At 51.2% G+C, this 13729-nt stretch overlaps 1 protein-coding gene across 1 annotated transcript in view; it reads left to right on the top strand.

Moving 5' to 3' along the window:
- The window catches only part of LOC139565481 (inactive phospholipase C-like protein 2), a 111330-nt gene that overhangs the window by 90823 nt on the left and 6778 nt on the right, over positions 1-13729 (top strand). Inside the window, exon 5 of the mRNA XM_071385861.1 lies at positions 7254-7363. Within this exon, the coding sequence (XP_071241962.1) occupies positions 7254-7363 (110 nt within the window). The remainder of the gene's footprint in view (positions 1-7253; positions 7364-13729) is intronic.

Raw genomic sequence — 13729 nt, 5'->3', positions numbered from 1 at the left:
CTATTACCCAGGGATGGAGCATGAAAGCTGGGCTTGAATCAGAATGCACTCCCCCGCTCCTCCATAGAACAGCCCCGTAAGAAGCCCTGGGCTAAGCATGGTTGAAACCCCACCAGTAACTGCACAGCTATACAGTCACACAGCTGTGTGTTGGTGTCAGTAGTGGGATGTCAAGGGGTGGGTTATGTAATAAGAAAACATTGGGGATGGGGGAACGGGAAACAAAGAACCCCAAGGGGCCCTCAGCCTCATGCCAAACATAACACTTTCTCTAACACCCAGCTCCCTCCCTCACCCTCCTCCACCCCACCCTTCACCCAGCCCAGTCGTAAAAAGACATGTCCTGCAGCCATCCCTCCCCTCTCCCCCACCTCTCTGCTGGATTCACACAGATTTCTGAGACTTAACTTCTCCCGTGCCTCTGCATCCCAGCTCATGTTTTCTGACAAGGGCGCTGTTTTGGTATTGCTTGGCCAGGCGGAACAAAAAGGAATGGAAAAAGAGAAAGTGTGCGGCGAAGGAACTACAAACACAGGAAGCTGAAGCAGCTGTGACACACATGGCTGGGCTCTCAGCAGCCCCACGGAGACACGACAGCACACCGCTGTTTACCCATAAGGCACCTGGGCATGGGGAGCACTGCTACACCACCGGTATTAAAACCAACGATGGGGAAAACTAGAAGAGGGATGGTTGGCTCATTCAGTGCATGTGTGTGTGTCTGTGGGTGCGTACGTGTGTGCGTCCACGTGTATGTATGGTTTTAATAAAGCGGCCAGGACAGGAAGCAGGGAGGGCCCCTAGCGACTGTGTGGACGCCTCATTGAGTCTCTGCTGTAGCGTGGAACTCCGGAGGGCAGAGGTCAACCAGCCAGCCCACACACAAATATGGCCGTCTGCCAGCCAATCAAAAAACAAAGGCCAACCACCAGAACCAGTCAGGGAGGAGAGAGCCGCTTGACTGCATGGCCCGATCAGACAGCTATTTTGAGATCAGCCAGTTATTCAAGACGGAACCAAAGAATCCCCTCCGACTGCAGATCAGGATGTATCCTGTGCTTTTGGTCAGTGACAATCGCAGGGGTTCAGCCAGTTAACCAATGACAAAGGATCGAAAGGAATTCGATGTTAGGCAAGGAGTCAATGTTTCCAGTCCATTTAGAGATTGGCGAGTGTGTTTAGTGATAAACACAGTGTGGCACAATTTAGCCATCAACCCTTGCGCCATTACCTATCTCTCTCTCTCTCTCCCTTCGTCCCTCCCAGCCCAACCCTCTCTCTCTCTCTCATTCTCCCTCCCTCTCTCGCTCTGTCCACCAGCTGGGCGAGACAGCGGTGTCGTCTTCCATTTCAAACGGCTGATGCTTTGTGTGTCAGTGTGTAACTCATCTACTAGCTATCTGCCCACAGAGTTAGGCCTTAGGCCCTGCCAGCCTGCAGAGGGTGGGGAGGCAGGTTATCATACCCTGACAGCTCTCAATGTAAACACAGGTCTCAGTGTGTGTTCTCTTGGCTTTAAATAAGGATAACTTGTTTGAAGTTGGGACTAAAGTCTATTATGTCCCCTGAACCCACAGTCCAAACTGGTTACGTGTTGACTGATGGCCCCAATAGGAATCCATTTAGCCACTGTAGGTAGATACCCTAACCATCTATGTTCACTAAGTTATTCAGAGGACATTTAGAGGTCAGCTCAGGACTGTGTGATGGTCAACATAGACACTTTACATGTTAAGAGCCTAAAAAGATGAGGATATGCAGAGAGAGAGAGAGGGGCGAGAAGAGGGGGTGGGAGAGGTACATTTATATGGAATAGAAGGTTTATGTCCTATAATAGATTTTGATGGCAAAAGGTATAATTAGCATTTAGTTGCTGGGTGAGAAACCATAAAAAGGGGATATTACAACCCAGATAGAGCTGGCAGTGATCGACAGAAAGGTTTTTTGGGTGTGTGTCTACCATGATGTCTGATTGCAGCTGACACCTACACTGGTTATTTGAGGTACATGTCAGCGTGGTGCTGTCACAGTGGGACACGTGTGTCATCATGCCGCTTATAATTGATCAAGCTGATCAAGCTTTGATCACCGATGACAGTCCCCTCCATCAACACATACATCAACACAAACACACACACACACACAGCCGTTTGAAATACATGCGGTAGAGAAAACAGCACTCTGTTTGAATGGCTATTCTCTCTGTCCTCCTTCCTCCACCCCCTCTCTGTGATCATTATGCCCAGCCATTATTGCTTCTAATCAGTTTAATTTGGGAAGTGGCGCTGATGTGTTGATGAGGCGAGAGAGAGCGAGAGAGAGGCGGGACGTGAGGCGACCAGATGTCCCCGCTAACTCCTCTCTGCATGCACCTACAGAGGTGTCTGTCTAACGAAACCCCCTGGGTTCTATTGATGGCTCACCACAACGCCGACCGCACTAATGAACAACCACTCAGGCATCTGTGACATACGTTCTGGCACACAGATGCTACCTGTGGCTGTGTGCACAAGTGTCTGCATGAATGTGTGTGTGTGTGTGTGTGTGTGTGTGTGTGTGTGTGTGTGTGTGTGTGTGTGTGTGTGTGTGTGTGTGTGTGTGTGTGTGTGTGTGTGTGTGTGTGTGTGTGTGTGTGTGTGTGTGTGTGTGTGTGTGTGTATGTATACGTGCATACATGGTGCTTTTCATAACATGCACATCATGTATATACCCCTATAATTGTTTAAGAGAACCACGGAGTTCATATCACTCGTTTTAATGGGTTTTTCCAGCCCTGGCACCAGAGAGACAGCAGCAGTAGACTGGCTAGCGTGGGTATAGGGCAGGAGGACTGATGGAGGGAGGAGGGAGGAGGCACAGGCTGCATGGACATGTCTATGTTTATTTATTGATATCCCTTCCTCCCCTCCCCCTGTCTGTCCCTTGGTGAGATTCTCCGCCGCCTCTGGCTGCGTTGGTATGGTTAGCAGCCTCTCACCATGGATCCCATTACCATGGAAATGCAGGGGATAAAGAGACCCCTGTCTTTACATAGTCAATGCCGCCGTTCCGGACAGAGAAAATCCCATTCTCTGCGGTGTCCTGTGATGAAATCCGGCGTTGGCTGCTCCCTCCCTCGCAGCACATCACTCATAATAAATAAATGAAGCTCGGCTCGGAGCCTCTCTTTTTTGATTTCTGTTACTCTCTCTCTCTCTCTCTCTCTCTCTCTCTCTCTCTCTCTCTCTCTCTCTCTCTCTCTCTCTCTCTCTCTCGTGGTTCTGCCTTTTTTCCCATTCTGTTCATTTCTCTCGTTAGTCCCGTTTTCTCACTCCTCTTTTGGTCTATTTTACTACTCACTCTTATCTCTCCCCCTGTTTCTCTCCCCGCCTGGGGCGGCAGGTAGCCTAGTGGTTGGAGTGTTGGTCCAGTAACCAAAAGGTTGCTGGATCGAATCCTCAAGCCGACAAGGTAAAAATCTGTCATTCTGTCCCTGAGCAAGGCCCCGGGCTCCAAAGACATGGATGTTGATTATGGCAGCTCCCCGCACCTCTCTCATTCAGAGGGGTTGGGTTAAATGTGGAAGACACATTTCAGTTGAATGCATTCAGTTGTACAATTTACTAGGTATCCACCTTTACCTATGTGTATATGGAGCATAGGTCTGTGTGTGTAGGAGGATGCAGAGAGAAGATTGCGGGGACATTTTGTCGCCCCTCATCCCGTCTGTCTCTCTGAGCCCATCCCAGCCCTGACATGCCCATCTCTCTCTCACTCTCTCGTCACAGGAGAAGCAAAGTGTGAGACTCGGCCGTAATAGAGTAGACTATGCCATAGGGGCTCATTACTTGAAGTGACAGTTAGAAACAACAAGTGTGCCACCGGAGTCGAACAGGACAAGTGTGCCACCGGAGGGGAACAGGACAAGTGTGCCACCGGAGTCGAACAGGACAAGTGTGCCACCGGTTGGGAACAGGACAAGTGTGCCACCGGAGTCGAACAGGACAAGTATGCCACCGGATGGGAACAGGACAAGTGTGCCACCGGAGTCGAACAGGACAAGTGTGCCACCGGATGGGAACAGGACAAGTGTGCCACCGGATGGGAACAGGACAAGTGTGCCACCGGATGGGAACAGGACAAGTGTGCCACCGGATGGGAACAGGACAAGTGTGCCACCGGATGGGAACAGGACAAGTGTGCCACCGGAGGGGAACAGGACAAGTGTGCCACCGGATGGGAACAGGACAAGTGTGCCACCGGAGGGGATCAGGACAAGTGTGCCAACGGATGGGAACAGGACAAGTGTGCCACCGGAGGGGAACAGGACAAGTGTGCCACCGGATGGGAACAGGACAAGTGTGCCACCGGAGGGGAACAGGACAAGTGTGCCACCGGATGGGAACAGGACAAGTGTGCCACCGGAGGGGAACAGGACAAGTGTGCCACCGGATGGGAACAGGACAAGTGTGCCACCGGATGGGAACAGGACAAGTGTGCCACCGGAGGAGAACAGGACAAGTGTGCCACCGGAGGGGATCAGGACAAGTGTGCCACCGGAGGGGATCAGGACAAGTGTGCCACCGGAGGGGAACAGGACAAGTGTGCCACCGGATGGGAACAGGACAAGTGTGCCACCGGAGGGGAAAAGGACAATTGGGAAATGAAATGGTATGAGAGGCTGTGTGCCACAAGGTTCCTCAAGCTGAGGGATGGGCCTGGAGAAAAATGTTAACACTCTTATAGACAGAGCTATGGATGCAAGGACTGACCATCCAATATATAAAAAAAGAGATTTGTAAGCATGTTTTGAGGCTATACAGAGTTTGTTTACATGTATAATGTTTACAAACATTGGCAAAACAAGCTTATATGTTGGGTTCTGATTGGATTTGACAGTTGAACTAAGCTCATTTCTATGTTATATTCTTCAAGAAGGAACAGGTACATATAAATATATATAAATTCATAAGTCCAAAAATGGATGTAGCAACTGCAGATCGCCCCTTTGAAGAACTGAGTCTGACACCTTTACTTTTGGTTTTGTTGTGAATATAAAGGAGATAAATGAACGGGTTGAGGTTCAGGATATGATATCTCACTGATTCATTTCACTGACAGCTCGTGGAAACACGGTACAAAAATATTCAATCGTCAAATAAATGGGAACCAAACAGCTTAATATAACAACACTGATTATTACCACTTTGAAAGAACGAGCAGTACAGTAAGCCAGGCGAGAGAGAGATGGGTAGATGAGTAGATGGATGGATGAGAGGAGCGCGGTGCCAGAAGGCTGGGCACAGAGAGAGAGAAAGAGAGAAATGACCTCTGGCTAGAAACGTATTGCTGCTCACCGTTATTATTGTTGTTAGTATCACGCCCAGGTGCTATTTATAACACCTGGGTGCCCCAGTTACACCACTGCTCAGAAGCAGCTCACTAATAATATATTTCTCTCTTTCCCTCTCTTGTTCTCCATGCCTCTCGGCTAGGGTGATTCTCAGCCTCTGAACTGTGGTGGTGTGTGGGGTTTTATGGACGCGTGCCTGTCAAGGGGTGGCTCTGCAGGAGGGATGGAGAAATGGCTGTGCCAATGTGTGCCATGGGGAACCGGAATGGCGATGGCATACTTTGTTGAGGGGACTTTTTAAGTGGAGCAGGGAAATGTCTGGGAAGTTGCTCTGTATTTAGACTTTGTCCTGAAACTCTGAAAAAGTGTCCAGGGAAGCAGCTGTACTCAGCATTACAGTAGCTGTGTACTGTAGAGGTCCGTGTCAATCCAGTGGCAGATGATCTGGACAGTGGACAGATTTAAAGCAGTACAGTACAGGCCATGGGACCGTCCAGGGTGGTGATGGTACAGTAAGCCCTACAGGCCATGGGACCATCTGGGGTGGTGATGGTACAGTACGCCCTACAGGCCATGGGACCATCTGGGGTGGTGATGGTACAGTAAGCCCTACAGGCCATGGGACTGTCTGGGGTGGTGATGGTACAGTAAGCCCTACAGGCCATGGGACCGTCCAGGGTGGTGATGGTACAGTAAGCCCTACAGGCCATGGGACCATCTGGGGTGGTGATGGTACAGTAAGCCCTACAGGCCATGGGACTGTCTGGGGTGGTGATGGTACAGTAAGCCCTACAGGCCATGGGACCGTCCAGGGTGGTGATGGTACAGTAAGCCCTACAGGCCATGGGACCATCTGGGGTGGTGATGGTACAGTAAGCCCTACAGGCCATGGGACTGTCCAGGGTGGTGATGGTACAGTACGCCCTACAGGCCATGGGACCATCTGGGGTGGTGATGGTACAGTAAGCCCTACAGGCCATGGGACTGTCCAGGGTGGTGATGGTACAGTAAGCCCTACAGGCCATGGGACTGTCCAGGGTGGTGATGGTACAGTAAGCCCACCAGGCCATGGGACTGTCCAGGGTGGTGATGGTACAGTACGCCCTACAGGCCATGGGACCGTCCGGGGTGGTGATGGTACAGTAAGCCCTACAGGCCATGGGACCGTCTGGGGTGGTGATGGTACAGTAAGCCCTACAGGTCATGGGACTGTCCAGGGTGGTGATGGTACAGTAAGCCCTACAGGCCATGGGACTGTCCAGGGTGGTGATGGTACAGTACGCCCTACAGGCCATGGGACCGTCCGGGGTGGTGATGGTACAGTAAGCCCTACAGGCCATGGGACCATCTGGGGTGGTGATGGTACAGTACGCCCTACAGGCCATGGGACTGTCCAGGGTGGTGATGGTACAGTACGCCCTACAGGCCATGGGACCATCTGGGGTGGTGATGGTACAGTACGCCCTACAGGCCATGGGACCATCTGGGGTGGTGATGGTACAGTACACCCTACAGGTCATGGGACCGTCCGGGGTGGTGATGGTACAGTACGCCCTACAGGCCATGGGACCGTCTGGGGTGGTGATGGTACAGTACACCCTACAGGTCATGGGACCGTCCGGGGTGGTGATGGTACAGTAAGCCCTACAGGCCATGGGACCATCTGGGGTGGTGATGGTACAGTAAGCCCTACAGGCCATGGGACCGTCCAGGGTGGTGATGGTACAGTAAGCCCTACAGGCCATGGGACCGCCCGGGGTGGTGATGGTACAGAACACCCTACAGCTGAAGATGAATAAATATTTTATTGTCCAAATGGACACACGGTCCAACGGACTTCCGCTTTATCCTAACCCCTCTGACCTGGGCTGCCTGTACCCTATAAACAGTCCATTCACCTCTTGTGTTTGTGTTTGTCCAGGACTGGATTTCCATGTGGACCTTCACAGGATCGGGGCGAAGGAGGGCCTGAAAGGCCGGAAGCTACAGAAAGCCATGGAGAGCTACGCCTGGAACATCACCGTCCTCAAGGTATGAGTACAGTACATCCATTCATCCATCCTAAAACACAGGAAACTCTTTGACAAGAAACTGTACTTTTAAAGACTAATGGATAGTGTACTGTATAGTGTACATCCACACACTTTGTCAAGATAACACTAGCAATGTAAGGCTAGTGCATCATTCCTTAGAAATACTGCTTCGGTCTGCATAAGTTCACAAGGTTAATTGATTTGCAACAACTTCCAGTAATTTACAGAAGTGATGTTGCTGCTATACTCTCCCAAGAGATTACATCTTAAGACAGCAATTTGGCTAATTGGCACCTCCCTTCTTTCTAATCCTTAAATCTCTTAATTAAATGGTGCAGCTCCAGCCTACAGCTGTATCTGTGGGCTCAGCAGTAACTAACATGATAACACATCCCACATGAGAAAAATACTGTAGTGTTGTCACGCCCTGGCCTTAGTATTCTTTGTTTTCTTTATTATTTTAGTTAGGTCAGGGTGTGACATGGGGTTAGGTTTGTGTTTTTGTATTGTCTTGGGTGGTTTGGAGTGTCTAGGGGGATTTGTTAGAGTGTATGAGTTTGTGTTGAGTGGATGTGTCTAGAATAGTCTATGGTTTAGTGTATGTGTCTAGTATAGTCTATGGTTGAGTGTAGGTGTTTAGAAAAGTCTATGGCTGCCTGATTTGGTTCTCAATCAGAGACAGCTGGTCATAGTTGTCTCTGATTGGGAGCCATATTTAAGGGAGCCATAGGCTTTAGGTATTTGTGGGAAATTGTCTGTGTAGAACGTTTGTAGCCTGTATGTATGTGCACAACGTTTGTAGCTTCACGGTCGTTTTGTTGTTTTGTTAGTTTGTATAGAGTTTTGTGTCGTGTTCATCTTCGTGGTGTTAATAAAAGAAGATGGCTTATTTTCCAAATGCTGCGTTTTGGTCCGTCTCTCAACCACACGATCGTGACAGAATTTCCCACCAAAGGACCAAGCAGCGTGTGAAACGGCAACAGGACCCACCTACACAGGATTTCTGGAGATGGGAGGACGAATTGGATGGAAAGGGACCTTGGGCTCAACCTGGAGAATATCGCCGTCCCAAAGCTGAGCTGGAGGCAGCGAAAGCAGAGAGGCGGCGATATGAGGAGGCAGCACGGAGGCAAGGCTGGAAGCCCGTGAGTACTACCCCAAAATTTCTTGGGGGGGGCTAGGAGGTAGTGGGCCGAGGGCAGGTAGGAGACCTGCGCCCACTTCCCAGGCTAACCGTGGAGAGCGGGAGTACGGGCAGACACCGTGTTACGCAGTAGAGCGCACGGTGTCTCCTGTACGTGTGCATAGCCCAGTGCGGGTTATTCCACCTCCCCGCACTGGTAGGGCTAGATTGAGCATTGAGCCAAGTGCCATGAAGCCGGCTCTACCTATCTGGCCACCAGTACATCTCCTCGGGCCGGCTTACATGGCACCAGCCTTACGCATGGTGTCCCCGGTTCGCCTACATAGCCCGGTGCGGGTTATTCCACCTCCCCGCACTGGTCGGGCGACGGGGAGCATTCAACCAGGTAAGGTTGGGCAGGCTCAATGCTCAAGGGAGCCAGTACGCCTGCACGGTCCGGTATTTCCGGCGCCACCTCCCCGCCCCAGTCCTGTTCCACCAGTGCCTACACCACGCACCAGGCTTCCAGTGTGTCTCCAGAGCCCTGTTCCTCCTCCACGCACTCGTCCAATGGTGCGTGTCTCCAGCCCATTACCACCAGTGCCTACACCACGCACCAAGCCTCCTGTGTGTTCCCAGAGTCCTGTGCGTCCTGTTGCTGCTCCCCGCACTAGCCCTGAGATGCGTGTCCCCAGCCCGGTACCACCAGTTCCGGCACCACGCACTAGGCCTAATGTGCGTTTCCAGGGTCCAGTATGCCCTGTTCCTGCTCCCCGCACTAGCCCTGAGATGCGTGTCCCCAGCCCGGTACCACCAGTTCCAGCACCACGCACCAGGCCTACAGTGCGCCTCAGCCGGCCAGAGCCATCCGTCTCTCCAGCGCCATCTGAGCCATCCGTCTCCCCAGCGCCATCTGAGCCATCCGTCTCCCCAGCGCCATCTGAGCCATCCGTCTCCCCAGCGCCATCTGAGCCATCCGTCTGCCCAGTGCCAATAGAGCCGCCCGTCTGTCCCGAGCCGTCAGAGCCGATCGTCAGTCAGGAGCCGCTAGAGCCGATCGTCAGACAGGATCTGCCAGAGCCGCCAACCAGACAGGATCTGCCAGAGCCGCCAACCAGACAGGATCTGCCAGAGCCGCCAACCAGACAGGATCTGCCAGAGCCGCCAACCAGACAGGATCTGCCAGAGCCGCCAACCAGACAGGATCTGCCAGGGCCGCCAACCAGACAGGATCTGCCAGGGCCGCCAACCAGATATGAGCAGCCAGATCCGTCAGCCAACCATGAGCAGCCAGATCCGTCAGCCAGCCATGAGCAGCCAGATCCGTCAGCCAGCCATGAGCAGCCAGATCCGTCAGCCAGCCATGAGCAGCCAGATCCGTCAGCCAGCCATGAGCAGCCAGATCCGTCAGCCAGCCATGAGCAGCCAGATCCGTCAGCCAGCCATGAGCAGCCAGATCCGTCAGCCAGCCATGAGCCGTCCAGCCAGGATCCGCCAGAGCCGTCCAGCCAGGATCCGCCAGAGCCGGCCAGCCAGGATCAGCCCTTCAGTCCGGAGCTGCCGTACCTCAGTCCGGAGCTGCCCCTTATCCTGGGGCTGCCCCTTATCCTGGTGCTGTCCCTTAGTCCGGTACTGCCCCTTAGTCCGGTGCTGCCCCTTAGTCCGGTGCTGCCTCTTAGTCTGGTACTGCCCCTTATTCCAGTGGGGCTAAGAAAGCGGGTAGTGACTATGGTGGGGTGGGGACCACGACCAGTGCCGGAGCCGCCGCCGTGGACGGAAGCCCACCCAGACCCTCCCCTAGACTATGTGCTGGTGCGCCCGGAGTTCGCACCTTAAGGGGGGGGTTATGTCACGCCCTGGCCTTAGTATTCTTTGTTTTCTTTATTATTTTAGTTAGGTCAGGGTGTGACATGGGGTTAGGTTTGTGTTTTTGTATTGTCTTGGGTGGTTTGGAGTGTCTAGGGGGATTTGTTAGAGTGTATGGGTTTGTGTTGAGTGGATGTGTCTAGAATAGTCTATGGTTTAGTGTATGTGTCTAGTATAGTCTATGGTTGAGTGTAGGTGTTTAGAAAAGTCTATGGCTGCCTGATTTGGTTCTCAATCAGAGACAGCTGGTCATAGTTGTCTCTGATTGGGAGCCATATTTAAGGGAGCCATAGGCTTTAGGTATTTGTGGGAAATTGTCTATGTAGAACGTTTGTAGCCTGTATGTATGTGCACAACGTTTGTAGCTTCACGGTCGTTTTGTTGTTTTGTTAGTTTGTATAGAGTTTTGTGTCGTGTTCATCTTCGTGGTGTTAATAAAAGAAGATGGCTTATTTTCCAAATGCTGCGTTTTGGTCCGTCTCTCAACCACACGATCGTAACAAGTGTACTATTTACATTTTAGGGGGGTGGGGGGTCTTAGGAGAGTAGGAGGATTATTTAAGATACTGTTTGAAGAGGTAGGGTTTCAGATGTTTTCGGAAGATAGGCAGGGACTCTGCTGTCCTAGCTCCAGTGAGAAGCTGGTTCCACCATTGCAGTGCCAGGACAGAGAAGAGCTTTGACTGAGCTGAGAGGGAGCTGCCCTCCTGTAAGGGTGGGAGGGACAAGAGACCAGAAGTGGCAGAATGGAGTACTCAGGTTGGGGTGTAGGGTTTGAGCATAGACTGAATGTAGGGAGTGGCAGTTCCTCTTGCTGTTCCGTAGGCAAGCACCATGGTCTTGTAGTGGAAGTGAGCTTCGACTGGAAGCCAGTGGAGTGTCAGAGAAGCGGGGTGACATGAGAGAACTTGGGAAGGTTGAAAACCAGGTTGGCTGCAGTGTTCTGGATAAATTGCAGGGGTTTGATGGCACAAGCGGGGAGCCCAGCAAACAGTGAGTTGCAGTAGTCCAGAAGGGAGAGGACAAGTGCCTGGATTAGGACCTGCGCCGCTTCCTGTGTGAGGTAGGCTTGTACTCTACGGATGTTGTAGAGCATGAACCTGCAGGAGCGAGTCACTGCTTTGATGTTTGCAGAGAACAACAGGTTGTTGTCCAGTGTCACGCCAAGGTTCTTTGCACTCTGGGAGTGTGACACTGTGGAGTTGTCAACCGTGATGGAGAGGTCTTTGAGCGGGCAGGCCTTCCCCAGGAGGAAGAGCTCCGTCTTGTCGAGGTTGAGCTTGAGGTGGTGGGCGGACATCCAAGTTGAGATATCTGCCAAGCACGCAGAGATGCGTGTCGCCACCTGGGTGTCAGAAGGGGGGATGGAGAAAAGTGGTTGAGTGTCATCCGCATAGCAATGATAGGAGAGACCATGTGAGGATATGACGGAGCTGAACGATTTGGTGTATAGAGAGAATAGGAGAAGGCCTAGAACCAAGCCCTGGGGGACACCAGTAGTGAGAATACGTTGGACAGACACAGATCCTCTCCATGTCACCTGGTAGGAGCGGCCTGCTAGGTAGGATTCAATCCAAGAGTGGGCAGAGCCTGAGACGTCCAGCCCTGAGATGGTGGAGAGGAGGATCTGATGGTTCACAGTGTCGAAGGCAGCGGATAGATCTAGGAGGATGAGAACAGAGGAGAGAGAGTCAGCTTTGGAAGAGTGAAAAGCCTCCGTGACACAGAGAAGAGCAGTCTCGGTTGAGTGACCCAAGCCTGACTGGTTAGGGTCAAGAAGGTCGTTCTGAGAGAGATAACGAGAAAGTTGATCAGAGACAACACGCTCAAGTGTTTTGGAAAGAAAAAAAGAAAGAAGGGATACAGGTCTGTAGGTTTTGATGCCAGATGAGTAGTGTGTTGGTTTCTTGAGGAGGGTAGCGACTCGGGCCATTTTGAAGTCAGAGGGGACGCAGCCAGTGGTCAGGGATGAGTTGATGAGGGAAGTGAGGAATGGGAGAAGGTCTCCAGAGATGGTCTGGAGAAGGGAGAAGGGGATGGGGTCGAGTATTCACTGTAGTGTTTTTGCAGACTTTGCTGTAGTATTCACTGTAGTGCTTACTGTAGTATACTGTAGTATTTACAGTTCACTATAGTATAAATACTATAGTAAAAGAAAACTGTAGTATATATAGTCGTGGCCAAAAGTTTTGAGAATGACTCAAATATGAATTTTCACAAAGTCTGCTGCCTCAGTTTGTATGATGGCAATTTGCATATACTCCAGAATGTTATGAAGAGTGATCAGATGAATTGCAATTAATTGCAAAGTCCCTCTTTGCCATGCAAATGAACTGAATCCCCCCCAAAAAACATTTCCACTGCATTTCATCCCTGCCACAAAAGGACCAGCTGACATCATGTCAGTGATTCTCTCATTAACACAGGTGTGAGTGTTGACGAGGACAAGGCTGGAGATCACTCTGTCATGCTGATTGAGTTCGAATAACAGACTGGAAGCTTCAAAAGGAGGGTGGTGCTTGGAATCATTGTTCTTCCTCTGTCAACCATGGTTACCTGCAAGGAAACACGTGCCGTCATCATTGCTTTGCACAAAAAGGGCTTCACAGGCAAGGATATTGCTGCCAGTAAGATTGCACCTAAATCAACCATTTATCGGTCATCAAGAACTTCAAGGAGAGCGGTTCAAATGTTGTGAAGAAGGCTTCAGGGCGCCCAAGAAAGTCCAGCAATATTCTGCAAAAGGTACAAGGATTGGACTGCTGAGGACTGGGGTAAAGTCATTTTCTCTGATGAATCCCCTGTCCGATTGTTTGGGGAATCCGGAAAAAAAGCTTGTCCGGAGAAGACAAGGTGAGTGCTACCATCAGTCCTGTGTCATGCCAACAGTAAAGCATCCTGAGACCATTCATGTGTGGGGTTGCTTCTCAGCCAAGGGAGTGGGCTCACTCACAATTTTGCCTAAGAACACAGCCATGAATAAAGAATGGTACCAACACATCCTCCGAGAGAAACTTCTCCCAACCATCCAGGAACAGTTTGGTGACGAACAATGCCTTTTCCAGCATGATGGAGCACCATGCCATAAGGCAAAAGTGATAACTAAGTGGCTCGGGGAACAAAACATCGATATTTTGGGTCCATGGCCAGGAAACTCCCCAGACCTTAATCCCATTGAGAACTTGTGGTCAATCCTCAAGAGGCGGGTGGACAAACAAAACAGAACAGAAGTTCATTGACAGCATGCCAGGGCGGATTGCAGAGGTCTTGAAAAAGAAGGGTCAACACTGCAAATATTGACTCTTTGCATCAACTTCATGTAATTGTCAATAAAAGCCTTTGACACTTATGAAATGCTTGTAATTATACTTCAGT

The sequence above is a fragment of the Salvelinus alpinus genome, chromosome 36 (genome assembly GCF_045679555.1).
Source record: "Salvelinus alpinus chromosome 36, SLU_Salpinus.1, whole genome shotgun sequence".
NCBI lineage: Eukaryota > Metazoa > Chordata > Actinopteri > Salmoniformes > Salmonidae > Salvelinus > Salvelinus alpinus.
This window is presented reverse-complemented; position numbering and strand designations above follow the sequence as displayed.